General features: G+C 56.2%; 10 protein-coding genes across 10 annotated transcripts; 4 read left to right on the top strand and 6 right to left on the bottom strand.

The window, feature by feature from the left end:
* Positions 1 to 100: 100 nt before the first annotated feature.
* TRAVEDRAFT_44595 (EF Tu GTP binding domain-containing protein) lies at positions 101 to 2,005 on the bottom strand (the record flags this gene model as incomplete). Its single annotated transcript, XM_008036853.1, has 9 exons — positions 101 to 126; positions 179 to 342; positions 399 to 499; positions 553 to 752; positions 813 to 986; positions 1,044 to 1,239; positions 1,290 to 1,554; positions 1,604 to 1,769; positions 1,825 to 2,005. 9 exons carry the CDS (start codon positions 2,003 to 2,005, stop codon positions 101 to 103), a joined length of 1,473 nt encoding a protein of 490 aa, XP_008035044.1.
* Positions 2,006 to 2,268: 263 nt separating this feature from the next.
* On the bottom strand, positions 2,269 to 4,814 carry TRAVEDRAFT_44594 (uncharacterized protein; the record flags this gene model as incomplete). Its single annotated transcript, XM_008036852.1, has 6 exons — positions 2,269 to 3,797; positions 3,855 to 4,187; positions 4,389 to 4,427; positions 4,475 to 4,600; positions 4,663 to 4,725; positions 4,775 to 4,814. 6 exons carry the CDS (start codon positions 4,812 to 4,814, stop codon positions 2,269 to 2,271), a joined length of 2,130 nt encoding a protein of 709 aa, XP_008035043.1.
* TRAVEDRAFT_35227 (uncharacterized protein) lies at positions 4,813 to 5,679 on the top strand (the record flags this gene model as incomplete). The annotated part of the gene is made up of 5 exons (XM_008036728.1): positions 4,813 to 4,815; positions 5,133 to 5,245; positions 5,300 to 5,340; positions 5,390 to 5,572; positions 5,621 to 5,679. The coding sequence occupies 5 exons, from the start codon at positions 4,813 to 4,815 to the stop codon at positions 5,677 to 5,679; spliced, it is 399 nt and encodes a 132-aa protein (XP_008034919.1).
* A 57-nt stretch (positions 5,680 to 5,736) lies between these two features.
* On the bottom strand, positions 5,737 to 6,741 carry TRAVEDRAFT_115852 (uncharacterized protein; the record flags this gene model as incomplete). Its single annotated transcript, XM_008037427.1, has 5 exons — positions 5,737 to 6,024; positions 6,083 to 6,148; positions 6,208 to 6,227; positions 6,287 to 6,410; positions 6,472 to 6,741. The coding sequence occupies 5 exons, from the start codon at positions 6,739 to 6,741 to the stop codon at positions 5,737 to 5,739; spliced, it is 768 nt and encodes a 255-aa protein (XP_008035618.1).
* Positions 6,742 to 7,255: 514 nt separating this feature from the next.
* TRAVEDRAFT_163272 (MBOAT-domain-containing protein) lies at positions 7,256 to 9,565 on the top strand. The gene is made up of 10 exons (XM_008037426.1): positions 7,256 to 7,271; positions 7,330 to 7,423; positions 7,481 to 7,707; positions 7,766 to 7,792; positions 7,842 to 7,968; positions 8,026 to 8,096; positions 8,147 to 8,428; positions 8,487 to 8,556; positions 8,607 to 8,855; positions 8,913 to 9,565. The coding sequence occupies exons 2-10, from the start codon at positions 7,364 to 7,366 to the stop codon at positions 9,429 to 9,431; spliced, it is 1,632 nt and encodes a 543-aa protein (XP_008035617.1). The 5' UTR covers positions 7,256 to 7,271; positions 7,330 to 7,363; the 3' UTR covers positions 9,432 to 9,565.
* A 211-nt stretch (positions 9,566 to 9,776) lies between these two features.
* Positions 9,777 to 12,728, bottom strand: TRAVEDRAFT_143853 (WD40 repeat-like protein). Its single transcript, XM_008037425.1, has 11 exons — positions 12,502 to 12,728; positions 12,243 to 12,439; positions 12,129 to 12,189; positions 12,020 to 12,076; positions 11,875 to 11,970; positions 11,657 to 11,826; positions 11,429 to 11,602; positions 11,298 to 11,370; positions 11,097 to 11,235; positions 10,245 to 11,047; positions 9,777 to 10,182 (listed from the first exon to the last, which is right to left on the bottom strand). Exons 1-10 carry the CDS (start codon positions 12,628 to 12,630, stop codon positions 10,971 to 10,973), a joined length of 1,173 nt encoding a protein of 390 aa, XP_008035616.1. The 5' UTR covers positions 12,631 to 12,728; the 3' UTR covers positions 9,777 to 10,182; positions 10,245 to 10,970.
* Positions 12,729 to 13,024: 296 nt separating this feature from the next.
* On the top strand, positions 13,025 to 15,288 carry TRAVEDRAFT_63383 (DUF803-domain-containing protein; the record flags this gene model as incomplete). Its single annotated transcript, XM_008037424.1, has 8 exons — positions 13,025 to 13,569; positions 13,621 to 13,714; positions 13,772 to 13,831; positions 13,880 to 14,114; positions 14,166 to 14,263; positions 14,315 to 14,383; positions 14,448 to 14,858; positions 14,936 to 15,288. The coding sequence occupies 8 exons, from the start codon at positions 13,025 to 13,027 to the stop codon at positions 15,200 to 15,202; spliced, it is 1,779 nt and encodes a 592-aa protein (XP_008035615.1). The 3' UTR covers positions 15,203 to 15,288.
* A 499-nt stretch (positions 15,289 to 15,787) lies between these two features.
* Positions 15,788 to 16,589, bottom strand: TRAVEDRAFT_44587 (uncharacterized protein; the record flags this gene model as incomplete). The annotated part of the gene is made up of 2 exons (XM_008036851.1): positions 15,788 to 16,401; positions 16,460 to 16,589. The coding sequence occupies 2 exons, from the start codon at positions 16,587 to 16,589 to the stop codon at positions 15,788 to 15,790; spliced, it is 744 nt and encodes a 247-aa protein (XP_008035042.1).
* A 554-nt stretch (positions 16,590 to 17,143) lies between these two features.
* TRAVEDRAFT_56981 (carboxyl transferase) lies at positions 17,144 to 21,005 on the bottom strand. Its single transcript, XM_008036995.1, has 16 exons — positions 20,701 to 21,005; positions 20,461 to 20,647; positions 20,342 to 20,405; positions 20,249 to 20,286; positions 20,091 to 20,196; positions 19,787 to 20,040; positions 19,571 to 19,735; positions 19,236 to 19,515; positions 19,139 to 19,185; positions 19,024 to 19,085; positions 18,436 to 18,972; positions 18,254 to 18,374; positions 18,044 to 18,195; positions 17,682 to 17,991; positions 17,506 to 17,623; positions 17,144 to 17,428 (listed from the first exon to the last, which is right to left on the bottom strand). Exons 1-11 carry the CDS (start codon positions 20,946 to 20,948, stop codon positions 18,741 to 18,743), a joined length of 1,683 nt encoding a protein of 560 aa, XP_008035186.1. The 5' UTR covers positions 20,949 to 21,005; the 3' UTR covers positions 17,144 to 17,428; positions 17,506 to 17,623; positions 17,682 to 17,991; positions 18,044 to 18,195; positions 18,254 to 18,374; positions 18,436 to 18,740.
* A 376-nt stretch (positions 21,006 to 21,381) lies between these two features.
* Positions 21,382 to 23,443, top strand: TRAVEDRAFT_18362 (Nop domain-containing protein; the record flags this gene model as incomplete). Its single annotated transcript, XM_008036545.1, has 9 exons — positions 21,382 to 21,741; positions 21,790 to 21,930; positions 21,980 to 22,246; positions 22,298 to 22,438; positions 22,497 to 22,686; positions 22,742 to 22,874; positions 22,931 to 23,100; positions 23,161 to 23,274; positions 23,325 to 23,443. The coding sequence occupies 9 exons, from the start codon at positions 21,382 to 21,384 to the stop codon at positions 23,441 to 23,443; spliced, it is 1,635 nt and encodes a 544-aa protein (XP_008034736.1).
* Between the last annotated feature and the right edge of the window lie 97 nt (positions 23,444 to 23,540).

The following is a 23,540-nucleotide window of genomic DNA, read 5'->3' as shown; positions in this document are numbered from 1 at the left end:
ACATTCGTTGTATTGATACAGGTAGAGATTTCCAAGAAGCAAACTTGGGTACGATTCCTTTCATCCTTCCGCGTCCTCCGGGATTCTTCTACCCCGAACTTCACGCGAGCAGCTCCGTCACGACACCTACCAGCCTTTGTTAGGCGCATGGCAGGAAACTGATGAGAATGTGACTTACCAGCTCCGATCGTCTCACCACCTCGTCGGACCAGAATCCTGCCCATCTCCTTGTTGGCTGAGAAAGCCTCGATAGGGATTGGCAAGGCTCTCGACGCTGGGCCGGAGTACGTCGAGCCGCGCAGGGTGATCTCAACCTCGGCCGACATGTTCTTCGTAAGAACTCTGCAGGATTGTCGAAGTGTGAGTTTAAGTAATAGGAGAGAGCGGTGCATACGGACCTCGGCTTGTTCTTGACTATACTTCCATTTGCTCGGTCCAAAACGGATATCAAGCGCGATATGGAAGCTGGAACGTCTCGAGAGTGGTGGAAGAGTTCCACCTAACAAGGTTGGTGTGAGATGTCTGAGGCCGAAAAGTGCGGGGTGTACTTACCGAGGCTCCAGCAGTGATGGGCATTTGAATATCGAACACGATAATCCTGGCAGTGAACGTCGACGACAGAGGTACGACATGGCTCGGTCGACACAGCACACTTCCGATATTCAACGATATAGGGTCGACCCCAGTCAGGGTCAAGTTGACGTTTGAGCCTGCTCCAGCCCAAGGGAGACCGTCGCCGTCACTGTCAATAGCTAGAAGTGTCCTTGATGTTAGCTCTGTGCTGAGCGGGAATGCGCGCGCAGGCAACTCACCCCTGACTGTGGCTGATTCGTCCCCAGGGACGATCCGCAAGCGTTCACCGGCGACGATGATACCGCCGCATACACGCCCCGACACGGAGATGCCAGATGTCTGTCCCTTGAAGACATTCGAAATGGGGAAGCGCAAAGGGGCATTGATGTCGCGAGTCGGAGGATCCAAGGTGTCTATTGAGCAACTACTGTGAGCATGCCTCTCCGGTACCATCGGCCAATAAGGCTCACCGAGTAGGTTCACAAGAGTGGGACCCTTGTACCATTGATTGAGTGGAGAGCCCTTCGGTGCAGCTTGTGCGAGGTTGATACCCTCCATGGCCGCAACAGGAACGAAACGGGTCTTGTTTGGGTGGAAACCCGATTGCAGCAGGAATGGCCGCATAAGCTCACAGATTTCCTCGTAACGCGCTTTCGACCATTCGACCTGCGCGAAGTTAGTGGTCAATGCCAAAGAGTTACCGAATTTTGACGCACCTGATCCAACTTGTTGACGGCTACGATGACTTGGCTGACACCAAGACTCCGGACGAGAAGCAGATGCTCTCGTGTCTGACCGCCGCGCTCAAAACCAGCTTCGAACTCCCCAACCGCTGCGTCCACAACCATGAGGGCAGAGTCCGCCTGGGATGCGCCGGAAATCATGTTCGGAATGAAATCCTTGTGTCCGGGAGCGTCGAGGATGGTGATCACCCGATGGGGCGTGACCAGTGTCTGCAGCGCAATGTCCATGGTGATGCCTCTGTCGAACTGTGAGCACAAACGCAGTAAATAGCCTCAATGACACCTACCGCTCGCGCTCCTCCTGGGTGCCGTCGAGCTCCCAGGCCCAGCTGAAACTACTTTTACCCATCTTGCTGCTTCCGCGCTCATTCGCTATGCGCTTCTTCTCATCCACACGCCCTAGCTCGTATAACAGCCGGCCCATCAAGGTCGACTTGCCCGCATCGACATGGCCTACGTGGTGTCGAATCAGTTCGCCGACCCAAGTACGCAAGACCTGTGGACTTACCGATCACTACCAGGCTCAACGACCGCTTGTCGCCCTGTTCCTGCGCGGTGAGTGCAGTCTTCGCTTCCTCAATCAGTTTCTCAATGGCCGCAGGCGGCTTGGCCGGCTCGTCAGGAATAAGTCCGACGGCCTCCTCGTCGTAAAGGTTGAGTCCGGCCATATCGATCTCGCTTTGGTTCATGGCAGGATCCTTGCGCGCGGGAGGTATTGCTGCTGTCTTGGGGCCTGCAGTCGACTTCTTAACTGGTGTGGATGCGGGCGTTTTCTTGCCTGGTGTCTGTTTGCCCGGTGTCTGTGCTTGTGCCTTTGCAGCTTTCTCGCGTTCTTTGGCAGCTACATTTTATTGAAAACTACATGTTAGTACATGGGGACCGTCCATGTGTGATGTGATAAAGAGAGAATAAGAATGGAAAGGGAGACAAATGAAGGAAGAGAAAAGGCCGGTTATCGCGTGGACCCGACAGATAGTGACGACTGGGTGGAGGCTGGGCGCTGGCCCAAAGCGGTTCCCCTCCGTGCGTTGAAGACGATGTCGTCCGGACTTGGTACATCGAACGCGAATCCGCGCAAAGAGGGGAGGGGCGCAGGTGGAAGTGGGACTACGTCGCGTTCCTTGTGCTTGTGTCGCTTGACCTTCTCCGGGTCACCGCGCTCTTTGCGGTGCTTGTGCTCTCGTTCGGCCTTGCTGCGATGACGATGCGGAGGCGAAAAATCGCCGACTTGAGGGAGAGGGAGGTCGTCATCGGTGAGCACGGAGGCAAAGGCCGACGGCGACGCACGCGAACGAGTTGTCTTGGGCGAGAATATCGGCACATCCACAACTGGGGATAGCGTTGTGTAAAACTCTGACTCTGGCTCCACCTTCGTACGCGCTGACTTGCTCTTCATGGCGAGCTTGGACTGTTTGGGCTCCGACGGCTTCTTGGGACTTGAAGACGTCGGGTATTGCATCGATGGAGGAAGTTTAGACTGATCCTTCGTGAGCAAACTGCCCAGTGACTGGTACGAGGTGGTAATGGCCGTGGTCGCCGAGGACCCGTTGGCAGTAGGAATGAGGTACTCCGTATGAGAGCGAGGCAGTATGAGGGCAGGCGGGGAGTACGCCGGAACAGCAGACTGGACAGTCTGACTCTGCTCCTGAGCCTTGGCCTGTGCGAGGCGCGCTAGCTTGGACAATTGACGAGGCTGTCCAGGTGATGTAGATGGAGCCGCGGGGTGTGGCATGGGGCTACCGGACGGCGATGAACGGCGTGCAGAGGGTGGAGGGGATGCATGGGCAAGTCCTTTGAGGGATATGGGTTTCGAAGGAGGCCTAGTCGTTTCCGTCGAGGTGCTGGACAGTTCAGAGAGCGGGCGCGAGGTTGGAATAGATAGAGTGGTTGGCTCCTTCGGTGTAGGTGGTTCTCGATCCATAGCCTCCATTGCGAGTGCCGACTGGAGCGCCGCGTTTACGACCCTTGACATGGACGACCGGTGGGTAGAGTCCGACTCTTCTGAGATGGTGGATGGCCGGGATGGCAGCCGCTTCTCCGATTTCAGCGACATCATGGACGCAGCAGACGGTCGCAGAGCCGGGTAGGTCACATCGGAAGCTGTCTCCGTGTTGTATGACTGCGCGCTCACTGAGCTTATGCTGGATCTGGCGCTGGACCTTGAGCTAGCTAGGGCCGACAACTTCGACTTCTTCTCACTGCCCGCATTCTCCGTAGTCCGCTGCGAAGACTTGCTCAGAAGCGACATCTGAGACGGATCTAGTGGCCGTTGCAAGCTGGACTTCGACTTGAGATCAGGAATGTCTGGCAAATTCTCAAATGTGGGGACGACGCCCGAAGCACTTGGAGCGGGGATGGTATCGGTAGAGGAGGATGGTGTACGCCTGGGTGTGGGGGTCGCAGAGCCCTCCTCAAACGAGAGTCGTTGAAGAGCAGAGAGCGATGGAGTCGCGGCTAGTTCTTCAGGGTGCGGCGGACGTTCTAGCAATAAAGGTAAGGTCCTAGACTGAAGTTCTATTTCTTGTAGATGAGGCTCACCGATGAGCTGCCCATAATCAGTGGTTACGGATGACATTAGGGTCGCGCGAGAGCCTCCAGGGTGCAGGTAGGGATTGGTAGCGGCCTGCGTATGTTGCGAGACAGGACGCCAACCCCTAGGATCCTCCGTAAGCTCCGTGAGTTCGGTGATAGTGTAGAGGGTGCCCGGGCGCACGGAGGCCCTCGTGGTTTCTTGGTCCGAAGAAGAGAAGTAGTCGCTCTGCGTTAGACGCACGAATGGGACGTTGTGACGGCCCGAGGTGCTGTCCGTCGTAGAAGACCAGTCGCCGTCGTCGTCCTGGGGCGGAAGTGGAAGCGGCTTCCCGTCCGCATCTGAAGATGCCCATCCCCGGTTAGTTCATCGCCGTGCGTGATTCTTCAGGCAGGACAGGACGTGCACCTTCTCGCCGGCACATCTTTTGGAGTAGCAAGGGTGCCAGCCCGCGACGCCGCAGAGACCACAGGCAGAGAGAAGGAAGGACGCAGAATGCAGGCAAAGGGCAAGGGCAAAGGGTCAACCGGTATGAAGCTTACCTTGACGTTCTCGTGCAACAAACTTTCGCTCTTGTTTCTCTGCGGGCCGGTGAGCAGGAATGCCATGTGACTATGAGTGAACATACCTAACAAGACCGCTATCGCTTGCTCGACATCGAAGTAAGCTTCATACAACGCGTCCTTGATTTCTTGGTCTGTGAGCGCGGACTGCCGTTCGTCTCCCAAGGTTGCGCGGATATGCTCCAAGCCATCTATCATTCGATCTAATACACGGTCAGCCCACACAAGCGACAGAAGATGGCGAAATGCGCACCATAATCCTCAGGACTGAGATCATCTTCCCCTCCGTCTGAGATATAATCGTCGTCCATTTCCTCTGCACACTGGTAAGAACCCCGCACTTCACATCCCGGAATATTGCTCACCATTGACATCAATGTTCCGTACAAATCTGTGTCGCGACATGGCAGGTAGAATACAGACGAGCGATAGTGTACAGCTGCGATATATGCGGGTGGGGGTTGGACGGAATGAGGTCAACCGATATGGGCGCCTCTATGGCGATCACTGCCGCGTGACGTTACGCGACGCGTGACAGGCGTTACCATTCGCTCCGTCGCGCCAGTGAGAGTCGCGCTGTTCGCCCTGACAGTCACCACCACCCCCTCCTGCTGCCTGCCATGCTCTCTCTCTCCCGGGGCGCGGCTTCGCGCGCGTCGTTGCGCGTGAGTACTCACAATCTGGCGCATAGCCAACTCAGTTCTCAACGTGTCTTTTGTACAGGCATTTTCGACCACCTCTTCGCGTTCTGCCGACATGGCAAAGCTGCTTCTTATCGGCCGTCTAGGCAAGGACCCTGAGGTTCGGTACACCAAGACGGAGAAAGAGTACATCTCGTAAGTCACATCCAGCTTCATGCCGCGAACGTGCACATTCATAGTGCAATCCAGTTACACCATCGCTACCTCCAACCAGGGACCGGTTCCAGAGGGTATGCCACCCTCCTTTTCGCTATCGAGCAGGAGCTCATCTTGAGACAGGAGCGCAACCTACGACCACGTGGCACCATGTTCTGTCCTTCAACCCGGGTGCGAACAACTACCTTCGCACGCTGAAGCGCGGGTCTCTCGTGTTCGCAGAGGCCAACTTCGAGCTGCGCCAGCCCGACCCCAACGCCGACCCGGATTCGCCTGAGGGACAGCGTCAGATCTTCTTGCGACATGGTACGCCGTCTCGTACCCGCGAATTTTACTATGCTCACATGATTACAGAGAGCATCAGGGTCCTCCGCGTTCCGCGCGGAGAGGCAGAAGAGAACGTGTCCGAGTGATCTTTGCCACGCCTTCCTAGTGCTACCTCTATCTATCGTAGGCTACCCCCACTCCGGTTAATTATGATATTCAGGATCCTCGTGTCTGTCGTAGTCATCTTGTCCGTCATGCAAACCCCGAGCCGCCGGATCCGCCACCCATTCCTGCGAATCCCTGTAAGTTGAGCCGTACGAACGTGAGTCGCGGTATCTTCTGCCTACCGTGCTTGGAGGACGACCTGTGCTTTGGTATGTCATCGGCCTCAAAGTAGGAGGGACGCTGGGTGCCATGGTAGAAGGAGGTGGAAGTATCCCGTTGTCCCTTCCTATCTTCTTGAGGTAGTCTCGCACCGCTGTTGCTACCATCTACGTTGCGCCCGGAGCAAGGTTAGCGTGGGCTGCCAGCGCGCATTTCCGTACTCACATGGTGGTCGTCTTGGCTTGATCCTGAATAACAAGCTACCACGGCAATTGGACAGCAAGGCGCGTTCTAGTAAGATCGCCAGCCTCAGCATCCGCAACCATATCTGACCCAATCGCTTCATTCACCTCGAGCCAGACGGGAAAAGCTAGAATGCCAGAGTAACGTTTATTGACAGATGGTCGATCCATCTGCACAGGCACTCACCTCCACCATTGATTTTGTATTCCCCCTGTATACCGAGCTGCTTTGGTGTCTTCCCCATCGCATTCATGCCCTTCTCAACGTAGTAGCTTGAATGACCCGTCTTCCGCACGACTGCAATCATGCCCTTCGTCCCATAGCATACAGTCACTCACACGACCTCAGTGCACTCCCACAATGGCACATACCTCCAAACACGACCAGCTGTCCAAGCTCACGTCACCCCCTCCTTCAACCCCGCCGAGATTGCCCACGGTGCATGAGAACAAGGTATGTCCGGCGATAGTTTGTATGGAAATGATCATGCCGCGGACTTTTACGTGTCGGGACGAGGCGCGAAAGCGTTTGCGTATCGACAGGCCGAGCATAACCGCGGCGTCGGCGTCGAATGAGGGGAACCGATACATAGTCTCCTCCTGCAGGGCCTGGGAGGCCAACTCTGCTTCGTTCGGAGGCATTTGTGCGTTGAAGCCGCTGAACATGGGTATCTGTGTCGAGGCCGCGTACGACATGTTGGGTATGTAGTCCTGTGTATAGTGCAGCCAGTGAAGTGTCCAGTGAGAGAGGGGTACAAAGGGCGGTGTCTGAGGTTATTGGAGGGCAGCAGCGTCTTTGAGGGACGTGAAGAGTGGGGAGCCACGAGGAGGTGTGCGTGCCGAGAGGCATGAGGCCTTTCTGTGTGTTTGCGCGTTCGAAGCACAACTGCCATTGTCTGCAACCGCGTGTTTCAATATCATAGCTTAAACACGAGTATCCAGCCTGCTGGCTGCTGGAATTGCAGCGTTGCGGACAGTGCATGGCGGCGGCTTCTGAGAGATGAGCGGCCAGATCCCGGAGCCGATCGCCCCACGGAACAAATCGCCACGTGCGCCGCCTGTGACGACTTTCGGTTCGTTGGGTTTGGAAGCGCTGCCAACTCTGCTTGTGTTCGTGTGCACATCAACCGGCGGAGGCCCCCTCTTTCCACAGCGACGGCTGGATATTAGTGGTAAACTTACAGAAGAAATATTCCCGTGTGTGCTGACGCTGACAAGTTCGGCCCACAGGTGTACAAACAGACCAAACAGCCGTGTCGTCATCATGGACGCGTTCTTCGAGCCGGTGGCGGATGCTACAGGTGCATCCATCGACCAAATCAAGGTACTTAGTAGAATGTAACCGATCTTAGTGTCCCAATACTGACTTATACACTACCAGCTGATTTTTTGTCTCTTGTTTTCATATCCGCTCGGGAGCGTATACATCCGCCTACCAACCTCGCGGCCGGAATTCAAGCACATATTCAGCATTGCGATAGCCTTCTTCTACCTCGTACCAGTGCTCCAACTGTATTTTGGGGTGATTCAGCTGCTTATCAGCGTAGGTGGGACCTACTACATAACCCAGAAAGTCCAGACTTCGCGAATGCCATGGATCGTGTTCCTGTAAGGATAGTCCTTGCCTACATTACTTACGTGTCGCTGATCCAACCTCTTTGTATAGGTTTACCATGGGACATCTTACGATCAAGTAGGCGATTATCTTGACGTATATGCATGCTGATACTGACAATTCGCAGCCACATCGTACGAACACTTGACGACTCAGGCTATGACACAATAGAGATATCTGGGCCCCAAATGGTCCTCACAATGAAGTTGACGACGTTTGCGTGGAACGTCGTTGATGGGCGACGCGCTGCTGAGGTTTGCCTTGCAAACACGACCCCTTGACCACAGAATGCGCTGACGATCCTCATACAGGAACTCGATAAGTGGCAAGCCGAACACCGCGTTGTAGAATATCCTTCCATACTCGAGTTCCTCGGATACACGTAGGTTCGAACCATTACGTATCGGCGTTTGGCCGCTGATTGCTCCGTAGATTCTATTTCCCCGGGTTCCTCGTCGGGCCATTCCTGACTTTCAACGAGTACCGCGCCCTCGTATCGGGCTCGCTGTACAAAGCAGCGGAAAAGAGCGAGGAAGAGCGCCGCGCAATGGACACCCTCCCGCGCAGACTGGTGCCTCGTGGTCGCAAGCGGGTTGCTTTCCGCAAGATGTTGGTTGGACTCGCGTTCCTCGGGGCCTACGTCACTTTCTATCCAGAGTTCAACTTCCAGCTCACGGTCGAAGATGAGTTCGAGAAGAAGCGTTTGCTCTCTCGGTAGGTTTATGGCTGTCTCGTGGCTTACACTTGCCAGCAAACTGACGTCGGTCGGCAGAATCATTTTCCTGCAATTCTGCGGCTTCTTCGAGCGGGTCAAGTACTACGCCATCTGGACACTAACAGAGGTCAGTGTTTGTTCAGCGCAATTTTTTGAGCAAAACTGACCGCTTTGAAGGGCGCATCCATCCAAACCGGGCTGGGCTTCACAGGATACACAAAGACCGGCGGTACCCTATGGGAGGGTGCTGCGAACGTTGATATCTGGAACATCGAGTTCTCACCCAATTGCAAAGTCCTCTTGGACTCGTGGAATATGAAGACGAACGTCTGGCTGCGCGAGTGCGTCTACAAGCGGGTTACGCCAAAAGGCAAGAAGCCTGGCTTCAAGAGCAGTCTCGCGACGTTCGCGACAAGCGCTTTCTGGGTGAGTGTCTTCGGAGCGTCGGGATTCATCCAGGTAGCAGTGCTAACCGTCATACAGCACGGAATTGCACCAGGTTACTACCTCACGTTCTTCTTCTTCGCCTTTGTGCAGACCACGGCCCGCTTGGCGCGCACCTACCTCCGTCCCATCGTCCTCCCAGCCAACTACGTTTCTCGACGAGACGCGCCGCCCCCACCGCAAACGACCGCGAAGCAGATCTACGACTACCTCGGGATCATCGCCACCGTGTCGCTCACGAACTACGGCACGCTTCCATTCATGCTGCTCGGGATCGACGACTCCTTCGTGGGGTGGAACAACGTCGCGTGGTACGGCCACTTCCTCGTCGGCGGCGGGCTCGTGTTCTTCTACTGCGGCGGGTGTATCATCATCCAGGAGATCCAGGAAGTCCGGATAAAGGAGGCTGGGATCAAGAAACAGCGGGAGGAGCTCAACCGGTTGGTGCAGACGGGCTCTATCACACCGACGAGTTTCTCGAGGGCGCCAACACTTCCGCCGCTGGACGAGGCGGCGCAGGAGCTGGAGAGAGAGCTAAGGGGAGATAAGTCGGAGTAGAGGTGTCAGATAGCCTGCTGGGGCTCTCTCTAGCTGCAATCGTTTTCCATGCTTTCATATACGGTATGAATGTCCTTGGGGAGCACAGTATCTAGTTACTTACAAAGTAGTACAGTTACTCTTATTCATTGCCCACGATGCTCTCATCTATATAAACGTGTGATACCTTGGAACGTCACTTCTGCTAAGTCTGTACATACGCAGTACTGCACAACGACATGCGCATCGGCCGGTACGGATAATTGCCTAAATGGTGGGCAAAGCTCGGAGTACGGTAGCCACATGTTAGAGCGCTTAAATCAATGTACCTTCCCTGAGTGCCACCATCTCAGTCTGGCATCTCGCGCGCCGACCATAACTGAACCGTGTGCACCGTGGTCACCACTTCGCCTCAACTCAGACCACTTGCAGGCACCCGCGACGCCGTTGTAGCACTTCGCACCTGCCACCACACTACCTGGCACACGTACTCGGGAAGTCAATGTCAAGAAGCAACGTCGCCGACACGATCCCCGCCTCCGCGCGCGGCATCGCGCTCCTCATCGCGTCCACCCCGACCGTACAGGACGCGCAGCCCGGCGTGCTGCACCAAATACTCGAGTTCTCGAATAGATACACCGCGCAGGTCCTCTCAGATGCAATCGTATACGCGGAGCATGGCGGACGGACAGGCAAGGTTGAAATGGAGGATGTTGTACTCGCAGTACAGGCCCGCGTCGGATGGGAGTTCGGCGGGCGCGTCCCGAAAGAAGTACGTCGTTGTCCCACCCTGCCGTGAATGTACGATACTGAACACATTCGCGTTGCGTGCAGTACGTGATGTCACTGGCGACGCAGACGAACGCGGTCCCGCTGCCCGCAGTGCCTGAGGTGTTCGGGGTGCGGCTCCCGCCCGCGACGGAGTGTCTGACCGCGGTCGACTTCGACCTCGTGCCGAACCGCGCGCCCCCGGGCGTGAAGCAGTATGATGAGGAAATTGAGGAGGTAGAGGAGTCCGACGAGGAAGACGAAGAGGACATGGAGCCCGCTCCGCTGCCACAGACTACCTCCGCCGCCGCCCGCCACAACGCACACCTGGGGCCCGTCGCGGCTCCTATTGCAGCGCTACATACCCCGTCGGACGTGGACATGCTCACACCCGGAGCTGTGCATGCGGAGGAAGGGAGCGAAGGGGAGGAAGACGATGGGTTGTTTGCGGGCGGAGACGAGGAAGAGGAGGAGAGCGGGGACGAGGCTATGGAGGATGTTACTGCATCTGGCCCCGGGACGGAAGCGGCGACCACTAACGGCGTGAAGCGGAAGTTGGTGGAGGAAGAGGACTACGACTAGACTGTACCCGTGCTGGCTTTGGTCGAGCTCGACGTTTGGCTCTCGCGCAGGATGGACGCTGTATAATTTGTCATGTTGTAACATTATAAGTAATGCTGGTGAATCTAGGTACATAGAAACATAGAATCCCGTCCAGAAGTATAAGCGTGAAGGAGACATATCCGGACCTCCGTGACATAACAAGAGTACCGTACAACAATGCAACGCGAGCTATTGCATCTGTTGCGCCAGAACAGCGAAGAGCGCGATAAGTAGCGCGACCACAACCAAAATCCAAGTACTCCACGCTACATGATGGTATGAGCACCAGCGCACGGAAGAGAACACAGCACTTACAGGTCGCTCCAAGGTTCGACGGTATTGCAACAATGCGGACGGTGTTATCCGCACTACCAGATATCAGCATGTCGGATGTTGGGTTGAACCTCAAAGTAGTCGGTGGGAAGTCGTGCGACTTTAGGATTGTCAACAATGGCTGAGGGGGAGACGTCGCCGTTGAGTTCGGGGGAAGCGCTGTTGACGATCTCAAACACTTACAGCGAACGTGTGGGCATCCACTACGCCCACAGTGAGGTCTGACGAGCCGAACGCGATGAGCTTCCCGTCAGGGCTATTGAAATGTAAAAGATTAATTCTAGTCCAGATGACATGCACACAACGGTACTGACCTGATGTCAAAGCACGTCACTTGTCGATCGCTAATCTTGCGCTTAAAAGTCACTTTCCACGTCTCAGTGTCCCACTTGCAAAGGAAAGCGCGTCGAGGAGATGACTTCGTGCGGGTACGAGGTGGAACTGTGTTCACGATCGTATACAAGACCTTCTCGTCCTGAGGGTGGTACCTGGAATGAATCGCTTAGTCTCGCGACAGACGACTGCTCAGGAAATTAGCTCACCTCACGGCACGGAAACTGCCTCCCGCATCATCTCCAGGTAGCTCTGGGCGGTCAATCGTCTTCACCAGGTCGAGTGCAGCAGGCTTTCCCTCTTTCTTCGCCCCCGCATCACCATCTTCGTCCGAAGGCAAAGCGTATGCGAACAAATTGACCGTGGATGCCACGACAAGCTACGTCATTGTCAGCACCAGGTGCAACTCAACTAGAGGTACACTAACTGTCTTAGACGAAAACGTCGCGTCGAATATCTCGCCCTTGTCGAGATGGATGGACGACCCGACGGGCTCTAGTGTAGGGTAGTCCAAAACGGATAGCTGCAAACCGTTGAGCTAAATACACTAGTCGGGAAAATGAGAGGCTTACATCGCGTGTGCCGGCCACGGCCAGGTACTTGCCGTCTGGAGAGAACACACTAACCCTCTGGAGGAGACTTGAGTTTCATTTATAACATGGTGCGGACCTAGCGACTAACCTGATAGTCGTCATCCTCGCCCTTCAACTCCAGTGTGCTTCGCGTCGTCGATAGGGATATTCTAAGATGGCGTGTCTGAGAAACGCGTAAAAGAATGGCGGACGCGTCACTGACTTGTTGTCCTTGACATTGTATACACGGCAATTCTGGTTCTGCCCGCTGTGTAACGCGTCCTGGGAGCTGTTCACACCGCACACAATTTCCTCTCTTTGAGGGTGTGCTGCTATGCTCATAGGCGCGTCTTCCCCAGATGCCAGCTCTAGTTCATGTAGGAGCTCGAGTTTCTTATCACCCTCGGCATGGTATAGTCGCTACGGAGGCAAGATTTCTGTGTCGGTCACACATGGTATTGCAGTAGAAATACATGGCGTACTATCTTGTTCTTGATGCCAGTCTTAGACTGACCCCCGCCTCCGCCAAGTACAAACTCGTTCGGTGATACGAACGCGCTAGAGTAGACAGGGAACGCAGGCAAGGAGTGTGCCGTGTGTTGAGTGCGCATGATGGGTGGCGCGAGTATTCCAGTGGGTCCGTGGGCTCAGCGCGGATGTCCAGCCACCAGAAAGAATGAGAGGGACGAAAAGAGGACGGAGTGGCAGGAGCGGTCAAACGTGCATCCCGCCGCGGTCGCCCACATACGGAACCACGTCTACAAAGCGGGACGCCGGGCCGGCTGCGTCTCCGGACGATGAAGGACTTGTGGATCCCGGCCGTCTTCCTGCTCTCTCGCTCGTCCCTGGGCCATGCCTCTCCCGCCTCGCCGCTAACTCCAAATGCTCGCGCGTCCTGCGCTCTCTCCCGCCAGCTGTTCTTGTACCTCTCTGTAGACGACCCGCACAAATACCCGTGTCACGTTAATCATGCTCATACCTGCCAACCTATCTGCACTCCCCGACATGCCAGGCGGGATTGATCTACCCCGGATCACAAGCCCAGCTGCAGCAGGCATCGCCGTTGCCATTACGGGGAACATCCTCATCTCTCTTGCGCTCAACTGCCAGAAGCTCGCGCACAGACGGCTCGAGAGCGAACGCAAAGCAGTGGGCCAGGAATTACGGAGACCGCCACCCCATCGAAGCACCTCAGCTCCCCATGGCCCCGCCCTACGACGCCCTACGCAGTCTCTCAACACTACGCACTCAACTCCTGTTGCCGCCGTTGCTATCCTTGTGAACGAAGAGACCGAACCTTTGCTTGAGCCAGCGGATGGCGTGCAGTCCGGGGATGGTTCACAGACGTCTAAACCTTCACGAAGATGGTTATTCTCGCATCGCAATCCCGCTAGAGATGCAGACAGCTCTCACCTGGCCAGCACACATGCGCTCATGCCTGTGGACATACTCCCCGTTCACTCAGAGGATAACGAAGACCAATCTGGTCCTCTGCAGAAGGAGGATTCGGAAGACGCAAACGAAGGCGACTACCTCAAGTCGAAGCTATGGTGCGTCGACTTTCCTGCTCCTCCGTTTATCTACTGAATGAGGTTCCCCAGGTGGTTCGGCTTTCTTTTGATGAATGTGGGCGAATGCGGTAACTTTATATCATACGCGTTTGCTCCAGCATCCGTAGTGGCACCACTCGGCACGGTGCGTTAACTCTTATCGCTAAGCTGTACTTCAGCAAACTCACATAACATTGTCTAGTTCGCCCTGATTGCGAATTGTATTTTCGCGCCGCTCATGCTAGGTGAGCGGTTCAGGAAGGTCGGTCTTGGTTCATAGCGGACAGGATCCCGGCTGATGTTCTCTCAGCGAGACTTCCTTGGTATCATCATAGCCATCGTCGGAGCTGTCACCGTAGTACTCTCCGCCAACGCCTCAGATACAAGGCTGGATCCTAAATCGCTATTGGAGGCAATTAGTCAACGAGCCTTCCAAGTCTACACAATCGTGTATGTCGTGGGGATGTTCATCTTGTCTGGCCTCTCTGAGGGACCTGCCGGGAGACGTTGGGTATATGTTGACATCGGACTGTGTGCCCTGTTCGGTGAGGCCTTCCACAGTCTACGTGTCTCCCAGAAGCTAATAGACCACGCAGGTGGCTTCACGGTTCTTTCCACAAAAGCGGTGTCTACACTGCTCACCCTAGAGTGGTTCGAGATATTCAAGGAATGGATTACATATCCCGTCATTGCCGTAAGTCTACTCGTCAAATTTGCAGCGCATACAATCGGCTGACTTGACCAGGTGCTAATCATAACCGGTGTGGGCCAAATCCGCTATCTCAACCGTGCGCTCATGCGGTTCGACAGCAAGGTACGTCGGAATCGCCCATGGTTCTTGTCGCACGCAACCGCCTTCTGACATCGGGCTCCGTCAGCTGGTGGTACCGACGCAGTTCGTGATGTTCAACCTCTCGGCCATCGTCGGCTCTGCTATCTTGTATGGCGACTTCAAGCAGGCCACCTTCCATCAGCTTGTCACCTTCCTCTACGGCTGCGCCGCGACCTTCGCCGGCGTGTTCATCATAGCATGGGCGCCCTCTAACCCAGAGCGCGATCCTGTAGAAGACAGCGACGAGCGCACGCTCCCGGGCAGCAGGAGCAGCGAAAACGAGACGATCTCGGACCTCCCCTCCAGCGACCGCACCGTCAAGCTCGGCAGCCTCGCACGGCGCCAGCGGCCGACGCTCATCCTCCCTGAGGGCGCCACCAGCCTCAGCGCGAATGCGACCCCGATCCTCCGGAGCCGGCAGAGCCTCGTCAGCCTGTACGGCTTCTCCCCCGCCCAGGTAAGCGCCGCGCCGTCATAACCCGTCTCAGACTCAGAGCGCATCTGTTGACCACATGGCGTGCCGTTCTCCGACAGCGCGTGCTCCTGATGAACGCGTCCCCTCGCGACGAGTTCGTCCGGCCGAGCCTGCAGGATCCCGAGCGCGACCCGGCGACGCCACCAGAGTCGGTCGGCCGCCGCAGGGCGGTGAGTTGGCTCGACGGCGACGCGAGCAGGCAGACGAGCCTCGCGCGGTACGGCGCGACGTCCACGACGGCGTCGAGGGACCACAGTCGGCTGGGCGACCGCGTGGGGTCCCGCAGTATAAGCCGGAGCCGTAGCGCGAGCCCGGGAGCCGGGTAGAGATCGAAAGGACACTGTCGAGGTGGCGGTTGTGTAAGTTTTGGTATTGGACTAGGAATCTTACAGTAATCTATATCCTATGCGCCTCACTTCGCCGGGTATAGGTATCGCAGGGTGCCTATGGGTGCGCGCAGCCTCGAGCTCGGTCGATGCAGGAAATAACCGATCATCGACAAGTAAAAGCCCGGGAATCTACGTAAGGTAACACACCGAATGCCGCAGCGAAATAGTTACAAAATAATCCAAAGGTGACGTGAAGAAAGCTGGATGCGTGGGGGTAGGAATATGTTGGCAGCGACAGAAGTGCGAAAGCATGAAGCACGTCCGCGCCGGGGGCCGGCCCACATTGAATAGTCGGGCCCAGCGCGTAATAAATACACTCGCTCACACAAAGCCCGATGAATCCTCCTTCGCCCAACTGAGGCCGCCCTAATCAACAAGCCCCGAGCGGAAACGGAAAGCGGCACCATCGTTAATAGCTCCGGCAGTGGCAACGTACACGACGACGGAAGTCTATGCATGTGGGTGGTGGTGACGTGATGACGGCGACGAGGCCGGAGCCTGAGCGGCGGCCTGAGGGCGGTCCTACGCGTTATCGTGATCATTACTGTGCTCTTCTCCAGCGGCAGGAGATTCGACGACGACGAAGTCCTTGGGCGAGCGTGTGTTCGTGGCAGGCGCAGCGGCCCAGAGCGCGTTGAAATCGAACCAGGCGGCCGTAGAGGGGGTGGGCGTGTCTTGCTGGACCTGCTCCACGTCATTCGCGTCCACCCTTACGCCGAACACGTCCATCTCTCCAGGGCGCGATAGCGCGGCAAGGCCGGTGTCGTGATCAGGCGTCACGTCAAAGTCGAGATGAGGGTGGTTGGTGGCGAGCCGGTGCATGACGAGGTGCGAGCCCATGATGAAGAGCAGGACCAGGAGGAGGATGGCAGTGCGCACAAAGCCCCGGGCGGAGGTGCTCCGCTCCTCGAACGAGGTTTTGAACGGCGTGGTGGGGAGCTGTATCTGGGACGGCAGATACGAATGCAGCGAGGGGAGCGAGGGGACCAATGTGGTCAACCGTTGCGAGAACGTGGGCGACGGGGGTGGGGCAATGAAAGCGATGAAGAACTCGCTCTCGCCGAACCCGGGTGACGAGGGCGTCACAATGATGGCAGGAAGGTCTGCTTTCTCATCGACGAGCGGCAGCGACAGGTCTATGACAACGCATGGTGAGCGAGTTATTCGGCCTTCACGACAGACCGTTCCACATACCCAGTGGTGCTGGGATCAGCGTGTAGTCGAGACGCTGAGGCAGACGGTTGAGACGGGGGGCTATACCGGCAAAGTCATCGCAAGGGACGAGGTGGCGAGCATGAGCACTCGACTTCCTACGTTGATGCATAGAAAGAGGGGCGAGAAGGACTCACGAGCGCGACGCATATTTGAAGACGATGAGCTATAAGTAATACACGTCCTAGAAGTCGAAGACGGCGAACTCTATACGAGGGCGGTTTTGCGGAGCTACGAAGAAGAGCTCTAAAGCCGGTAGACCGATGAGGTATGGGCTGGGGCGACCGTGGTGGGGTCGAAAAGAACGTGTGGTAAAAGAGAGTGGGGAGCACGAGGCTGCGCTAGGAGGCTGGCGGCGTCGTAGACAGCGAAGGCGACGACGAGGGCAGCAGAGGCGACGATGAGAGAGACAGGAATGAGAGAAGACAAGGCAGCGCGGGGTCCGTACCCATGCCCGCCAAGCGCCCGTCGCTACCGCCCTTACATAAGCTATTATGTCCTGATCTGGATCTCCGATCAGGCAAGGAAATTTCAACGGCGCGCCCCCGTCGACGCGCGCCAAGCCTTCCGCCCAGGCACTCCTCCGCCTCGACCGCCTCCTCGCCGTTGTACGCGTCCTGCTCGCCATGTCTCTCGTCGACGCGCCTGCATTCAAGGCGTCCTCGACGCCGATCAGGTCTGCGATTCTGCCTGCCGGGGCATATGTCCTCGCGATCGCGTCTACGCCGTCTTACTATGCCGCATCTGCCTCATCGCCATCGAATGCTATCCATGTTTTCGACAAGGCGCGACTGCAAAATGTGCAGACCTTCTCCGGGCACGACTCGTCCATTACTGCGCTCAGATCTGTCCCCAACGTCGCAAATACTGTCGCTCATGCACTGCTCTCTTCCGGGAAAGATGGCGCGGTCAAAGTGTGGGACGAGCGCTCGGGATCCGTTGCACTGCGCAGTGAGCATCAGCTGTGTTTCCCTTCGTAATGCAAGGCTAAAACTCAATGCGAGATCGCGATGTTTGGTTCTAAATAGTGACCGCGTCCACTGCTGGAAAAGCGTCGGGACTGCTCTCTTGCGATGTGTCCGCCGATGGGCTGACAATTGCGGCTGGCACCGAGTTGCAAGGAGATGATGCCTCCATCCTGTACTGGTACGGGTCCAGAGTTTCGTCATATGAAACAGCAAAGCATATTGACGCGTGCTCGCAGGGACCCTCGCAACCCAGCAGCGCCGCTACGCGTCCATTCTTCTACACACTCGGAAGACATCACGGCTCTCCATTTCTTGTGTTCAGCCGCCTCGCCTGTTCCGAACACCGGAAACCTGCTCCTTTCCGCCTCTTCGGACGGACTTGTCTGCACGTCGAACGCAGATGAGGCTGACGAGGACGAGGCTGGTCTTCATGTCGGGAACTGGGGCTGCAGCATAGCGCAAGCCGGTTGGCTCCATGATCGGTCAGGCCGCCCAGCCGCATGGGCTTCCAGCGACATGGAGACGTTCAGCGTGTGGACGACTGAGGTCAGCACAGATACACGCGCACGTCGCGTAGTAGCTGACCTTAAGACCACAGCTCGACCGCGTACAAGATGCTGACATTAGGCAGCCGTCGGTGCACAGACAAGACCTGACGTGGGTCACGGACTATCTGATCGGGTGCCACAATGCATCCAGCCCCATTGGCGATGCTGACAACGATCTCTGCTTGTTTGCTGGATCGAATGAGTACGTTCCCTGACACTAAGAAATCCCTCTCATAATAGCTCATGTTATCATCGTACAGGGGCGATGTTGCGCTTATAACAAAGCAGACGTTCTCCGATCCGAATGCTCCGTGGATTCTGCAGCGTACCTGGACTACCGGGCACATGGGTATCGTGCGCGCAGCTTTGTGGGATGAGAGTGTATGTCTTCATGCCTCATTCCTAAGGATGTCGCTGACATGCTGAATGTGATCCGTTTTAGAACAACATACTACTCACAGGCGGTGAAGATGCAAAGCTAAATGCTTGGGTAGCGCAACAGCCCGGTGCCGTCATTTCGCCTGGCAAACCCAAGCGCGGGAGCGAAGTTGACTCCATGGATGTCGACGAAGACGTAGATGTCTCCGCGCGTAAAAGGAGGCGTGCATGATCTTGCCGCGAGAATATCGGAGGGACGAAGAAGAGCAAAACAGTTGTACTACGCCGTTGCAGATACATATGGTAATATACATCCGAAGTCCACTGGGTCTGCCGTGTGGCTATCGCGGGTCCTGTGCTCGTCTAAGCTTACATCCTGAACACACCGAAACCCTTGCCGTCTCCGTCCCATGTCGTACCGGAGCGACTCGGTGCTCCCCTTCCACCGCGTTCCCGCGCAGCCAATGCTAGCGCGAGACCGAGCGTGTCCCTCGTATCCGTCGGCTTGATGATGCCGTCGTCCCAGAGGCGTGCGGACGCGTAGAGGGCAGTCGATTGCTCCTCGATTTCATCCTTGAGCGTACTGTGCTTCGTTGGATCCCTGCAGATTATGTGAGTATGATATGCCCGCAATATCTGAGGACGTTCTCACTTCGATACAGTCGCCATGACTTGTGAGAGTTGTCCAGGTCCCATAACAGACACCTTGGCGTTCTACGAAACATGTCAGCTCAAATACAAAGCTCATATACGGTATGCGAACGTACCGGCCACATCCACAGGAACCTCGGGGAATATGCACGACCGCACATGCCTACCGCCCGAATAAGCACTCACGCATATATACAGAGCAGACCAACATACCGTAGTTTCCAGCGCCATAGCTACCTCCGACGATGACGGTGAGTTTCGGCACATCCGCGGTCGCGACTGCGCGAACCATCTTGGCGCCGTCCTTCGCGATGCCGCCCTTCTCCGCCTTCGAGCCGACCATGTAGCCGGTGACGTTGACGAGGAAGAGCAGTGGTATCTGGCGCTGCGAGCATAGTTCGATGAAGTGCGTCGCCTTGAGCGCAGACTGCGAGAACAGGATGCCATTGTTCGCTATGATTCCGACGGGGTATCCGTGCAGGTGCGCAAAGCCCTGCAGAATCAGGATTGTCAAGATGCGTTTATGGGAGAAGGTGGTAGATGCATACAGTGACGATGGTCGTCCCGTATTCCTTCTTGAATTCACGGAAGCGGCTGCCATCGACTATGCGTGCGATGACATCTCGCATGTCGAAAGCTTGTCGGAGGTCTGTTCCGACAATACCATGAAGTTCGGAGGCGGAATATAGCGGATCCTCTGGGACTGCTGGAGGCTGCTCTGATCCTCAGTGCGGAAAATGAACCCGGAGCTCGATGTGACTTACGGAAACCTCTCGTCCGCCCGCTTTGCCGAGGTCGCTTACGATACCTCTTGCAATAGCAATGGCGTGCTCGTCATCCCGAGCAAGATGGTCGGTCACTCCACTTTCCGAGGAGTGCATCTGGCCACCGCCGAGGGTCTCCTCGTCAACCTCTTCACCTGTCGCGGCTTTGACGAGGGGCGGACCTGCGAGGAAGATACGCCCTTGCTCTCGTACAATGATGTTCTCATCTGCCATCGCCGGCACATATGCACCACCTTCGCTACTTGTTAGTTTCGCACTCGGATATGGCCGCTTGTAGCCGTACCTGCGACTGATATGCCGTGAACAATGGCAATCTGTGGGATGCCCAGAGCAGACATCTGGGCCATGTTGTAAAATATACGACCAAAGTGCTCCTTGTCTGGGAAGACCTGGACCAGTGGGTTAGTCTCTTGAACCCGGTTTGTGAAAGACAGTCCTCACATTTGCTTGATGAGGCAACGCAGCTCCTCCAGATTCCACTACGCGGATGCATGCATTTAGTTGCATAGCCGTGAAGCTTACAAACCCACGCACCAACATAAACACATGGTAGGCCATGCTCTCTAGCGACTTCCTGAGCGCGGAGGTGCTTCTTAACCTACGCCATTGGATGGTGTGTAAGTGTATTTGCGATATGTCCGTATCGCACGTACTGTTAGCGGGTAATATGAGCCACCCTTTACGGTGGCATCGTTGACCACCACCACGCACTCCCGGCCGGATATACGACCAATGCCTGTGATGATCCCTGCTGCCGGAACATGTTCTCTGTACACTTCATGCGCCGCAAGCGGTGATAGCTCAAGAAATGGTGTATGGGGGTCCAATAGCAGAGCTAGCCTGACGTTCTCCTAAGCTTCAGACCATGACGAGAGATGGGGTATAGCACTAACCTTTCACGCGGTAGCTTCTTCCCTTTACTCCTCATGCGATCCGCCGCTTTCGATCCACCACCTTCTCTAACCTTGGCCAAGTTACCCTCAAGTTCGGCCACCAGAGAGTCCATAGACTCGGCCTTGGCCTTGAACTCCGGCGAGGCAGTCGAGATGAGCGAGGGGAGCACAGCGGGATGGTAGGACCTCCTCCCAACCGCTGCCAAGCTCCTCTGTGCGACTCGGATGGAGCCTGTCGCGAATCGCATGTTGTGAGCAGATCTCTAGAGCAAGCGGGCCAGTCCGAGCGCGATGAACAGTGTGCGGTACGTGGTCAGTGGAAGGGGTTTATATGTGCGTCCGCCCGGAACATGGACGCGGACGCGAGCCCGGAAGGTCAGCTGAGCAGACGCGACCCTGCGCGTCTCTTTCCCCCGCAATTCTGTGACGACATCGTCCTCAGCCAGTGTGTGTGATCGACCTCTGTCAGATTTATGGCGTTTGCACAAGCGTACAGAAACATCTCAAGGTGCTGCTGGACAATTCGCTCGAGTCTCATCGCGTCTCGAGAGTCGTCGCCGAGACCGTTCGAATGCGGGGTAAAGTGATCGGTGAAACCCATCCCGAAAAGGCAGGACATGAGTTTGGCGACGGCCGGCGCCTACACGCCAACTACCTCTCTGCTTGACGTCCATCTTCCCTATGAGTTCTCTTGCGGACGAGTTGCTCGCTGATCTCGAAGGTCTCTCCGAAGGCGAGGAAGAATTTGAGGACAATGCCGAGCAAAAGGAACCACAGCCCGAGGCGAGCGGGTCGTCTGCGGCAGCAGGCGTGAAGCGCAAGGCATCTGCATCGGACGACGAGATGTCCGACGTCGAAGGCGAGGAAGGCGAGGGCGAGGACCAAGAGGGTGCAATTGGAAGTTTAGTCTTGGAAGGAGGCATCAAGCCCGCAGAAGAATTGGACGCGGATGAGGTGCAGCGCATGGAACTGGGCAAGGTGGATGATGTCCGGAAAGTGGCCAGGTTGGAAGGAAGCAAGCGTATGAACGACATCCTCAAGGTATGTGGAAACGCGCCCTTTCAAAGCACTCTGCTCATAGCTCTACAGGAAATAGAGAAGTACCAGGCCAACCCCAGCACCACGGAGCAGATGTCTATGCCCACACATTCCAACCCCGAGTACAACCTCATTGTGCAGGCCAACAACCTGTCAGTAGATGTGGACAACGAGATCATGGTCGTGCACAAGGTATGTTCGTATGCTATATAACGTTCACCAAGCCGACCGCCGCTCCAAGTTCATTCGCGACCACTACGCACCAAAGTTCCCCGAGTTGGAACAATTGGTGACCGACCCTCCAATGTACATTCGCTCCGTCCGAGCACTGGCCAACTCCGAGGACCCGACAAAAGTCAACCTACAAGGCGTCCTGCCCCCTGCTATCATCATGAGTGTTCTCGTTACCGCGACTACGACCTCGGGACAGCAACTCCCCGACTCGGAGTGGCAAGCTGTCGGACGCGCGTGTGATCTCGCCGACCGCCTGGAGGAGGCGCGGAAGAAGGTATGTGGCCGCCCGCTAGTGCTGTGCTTTATTCTGACAATGACTGCACAGATTTTCATGTACGTCAGCTCACGAATGAATATTCTTGCACCCAACCTATCCGCTATCGTCGGTACCACCACAGCTGCGAAACTGCTCGGTGTTGCTGGCGGGCTGTCGGGGCTTGCCAAGATGCCTGCGTGTAACGTCCATGTACGTCCATTGTCTCAAACCTGAAACGCACTCGCGTTAACTGAATTCCGATTTATAGCTGCTTGGAGCGCAGAAGAAGATCGCTGCCGGATTCTCCTCAGTAACTCAACGGCGACACACAGGCTTCGTTTTCCAATCCGAGCCTGTGCAACAGACACCACCGGAATATCGCATGAAGGTGCAACGTACGGTCGGAGCAAAATGCGCTTTGGCTGCGCGAATGGACCTGGAGAGGTCGCGTAGAGATGGTACGTCGCGTTCCGCGTGTTCCACGTCTGAGACTCACACCCGTGCGTCTTCTAGGTGCCTACGGTCAACAACTCCGAGAAAAGATTGAGAAGCACATCGACCGGCTCGCCGCACCACCTCCGGGCAAGATTGTGAAGGCGCTGCCGATTCCCAATGACGGCCCGAAGAAGCGCCGTGGAGGAAAGCGGTATGCACGTTCCTCATTCCATGCTGTTGTCTCGATAATGACGCATACTTCTCCAGCGCACGCAAAGCCAAGGAGGCATACGCCCAAACTGAACTGCGGAAGCTCCAGAACCGTATGGCGTTCGGAGAGGCGGAAGAGGAAGTCGGCGCGTTCGACCAGACCAAGGGTCTCGGCATGATTGGCACTGGCAAGGTCCGGGCAGGCGTTGGCGAGGCCAAGAGTCGTGGTATGTACCGCTTCTCCGATCGTCGCTCTGTATGCGTGTGCTGATGACTGCCGTCCGCAGCGAAGTTGTCCAAGGCGAACAAGTTGCGCGTCGCCGCGCTCACAAAGGCTGCGCAGAGCGGCACGGCGACGTCGTCAGGAACGGCGACATCATTGACCGTTACTCCTGTTCAAGGTATGTTTTATCGTAATCTTGGGCTTGCTAATACTGACATCTCATGACAGGATTCGAGTTGACGAACCGGTCAGCCGCTGCGCAACGTGTGAAGGAAGCCAACGAGCGCTGGTTCTCGAATGGCACATTCTCCTTCGTTGGACAGAAGGGCACCAGCACACAGAAGTAGACATTCCTGCTCCACATTCTGTTCTATCCACGCGAACACAAGCAGGCTTCTTTATCATGACGCTAGTTAAGCTTTTAGAGGTGTATAATGCAAGACG

This window comes from Trametes versicolor (genome assembly GCF_000271585.1).
Source record: "Trametes versicolor FP-101664 SS1 unplaced genomic scaffold TRAVEscaffold_3, whole genome shotgun sequence".
NCBI lineage: Eukaryota > Fungi > Basidiomycota > Agaricomycetes > Polyporales > Polyporaceae > Trametes > Trametes versicolor.
This window is presented reverse-complemented; position numbering and strand designations above follow the sequence as displayed.

Excerpts from the sequence above, each read along its gene's own strand:
- TRAVEDRAFT_143853 (XM_008037425.1), bottom strand. The coding sequence starts at position 12,630 with ATGCGCACTCAACACACGGCACACTCCTTGCCTGCGTTCCCTGTCTAC. Across the intron at positions 11,371-11,428 it reads GTGACGTGCTTTGACATCAG|CCCTGACGGGAAGCTCATCG; the intron begins GTCAGTACCGTT and ends ACATTTCAATAG. Across the intron at positions 11,236-11,297 it reads TGGATGCCCACACGTTCGCT|CCATTGTTGACAATCCTAAA; the intron begins GTAAGTGTTTGA and ends TCTCCCCCTCAG.
- TRAVEDRAFT_163272 (XM_008037426.1), top strand. The coding sequence starts at position 7,364 with ATGGACGCGTTCTTCGAGCCGGTGGCGGATGCTACAGGTGCATCCATC. Across the intron at positions 7,969-8,025 it reads ATGGGCGACGCGCTGCTGAG|GAACTCGATAAGTGGCAAGC; the intron begins GTTTGCCTTGCA and ends ATCCTCATACAG. Across the intron at positions 8,097-8,146 it reads CTCGAGTTCCTCGGATACAC|ATTCTATTTCCCCGGGTTCC; the intron begins GTAGGTTCGAAC and ends ATTGCTCCGTAG.
- TRAVEDRAFT_56981 (XM_008036995.1), bottom strand. The coding sequence starts at position 20,948 with ATGCGATTCGCGACAGGCTCCATCCGAGTCGCACAGAGGAGCTTGGCA. Across the intron at positions 20,406-20,460 it reads GCTCATATTACCCGCTAACA|GTTAAGAAGCACCTCCGCGC; the intron begins GTACGTGCGATA and ends CCAATGGCGTAG. Across the intron at positions 20,197-20,248 it reads CGTTGCCTCATCAAGCAAAT|GTCTTCCCAGACAAGGAGCA; the intron begins GTGAGGACTGTC and ends CCACTGGTCCAG.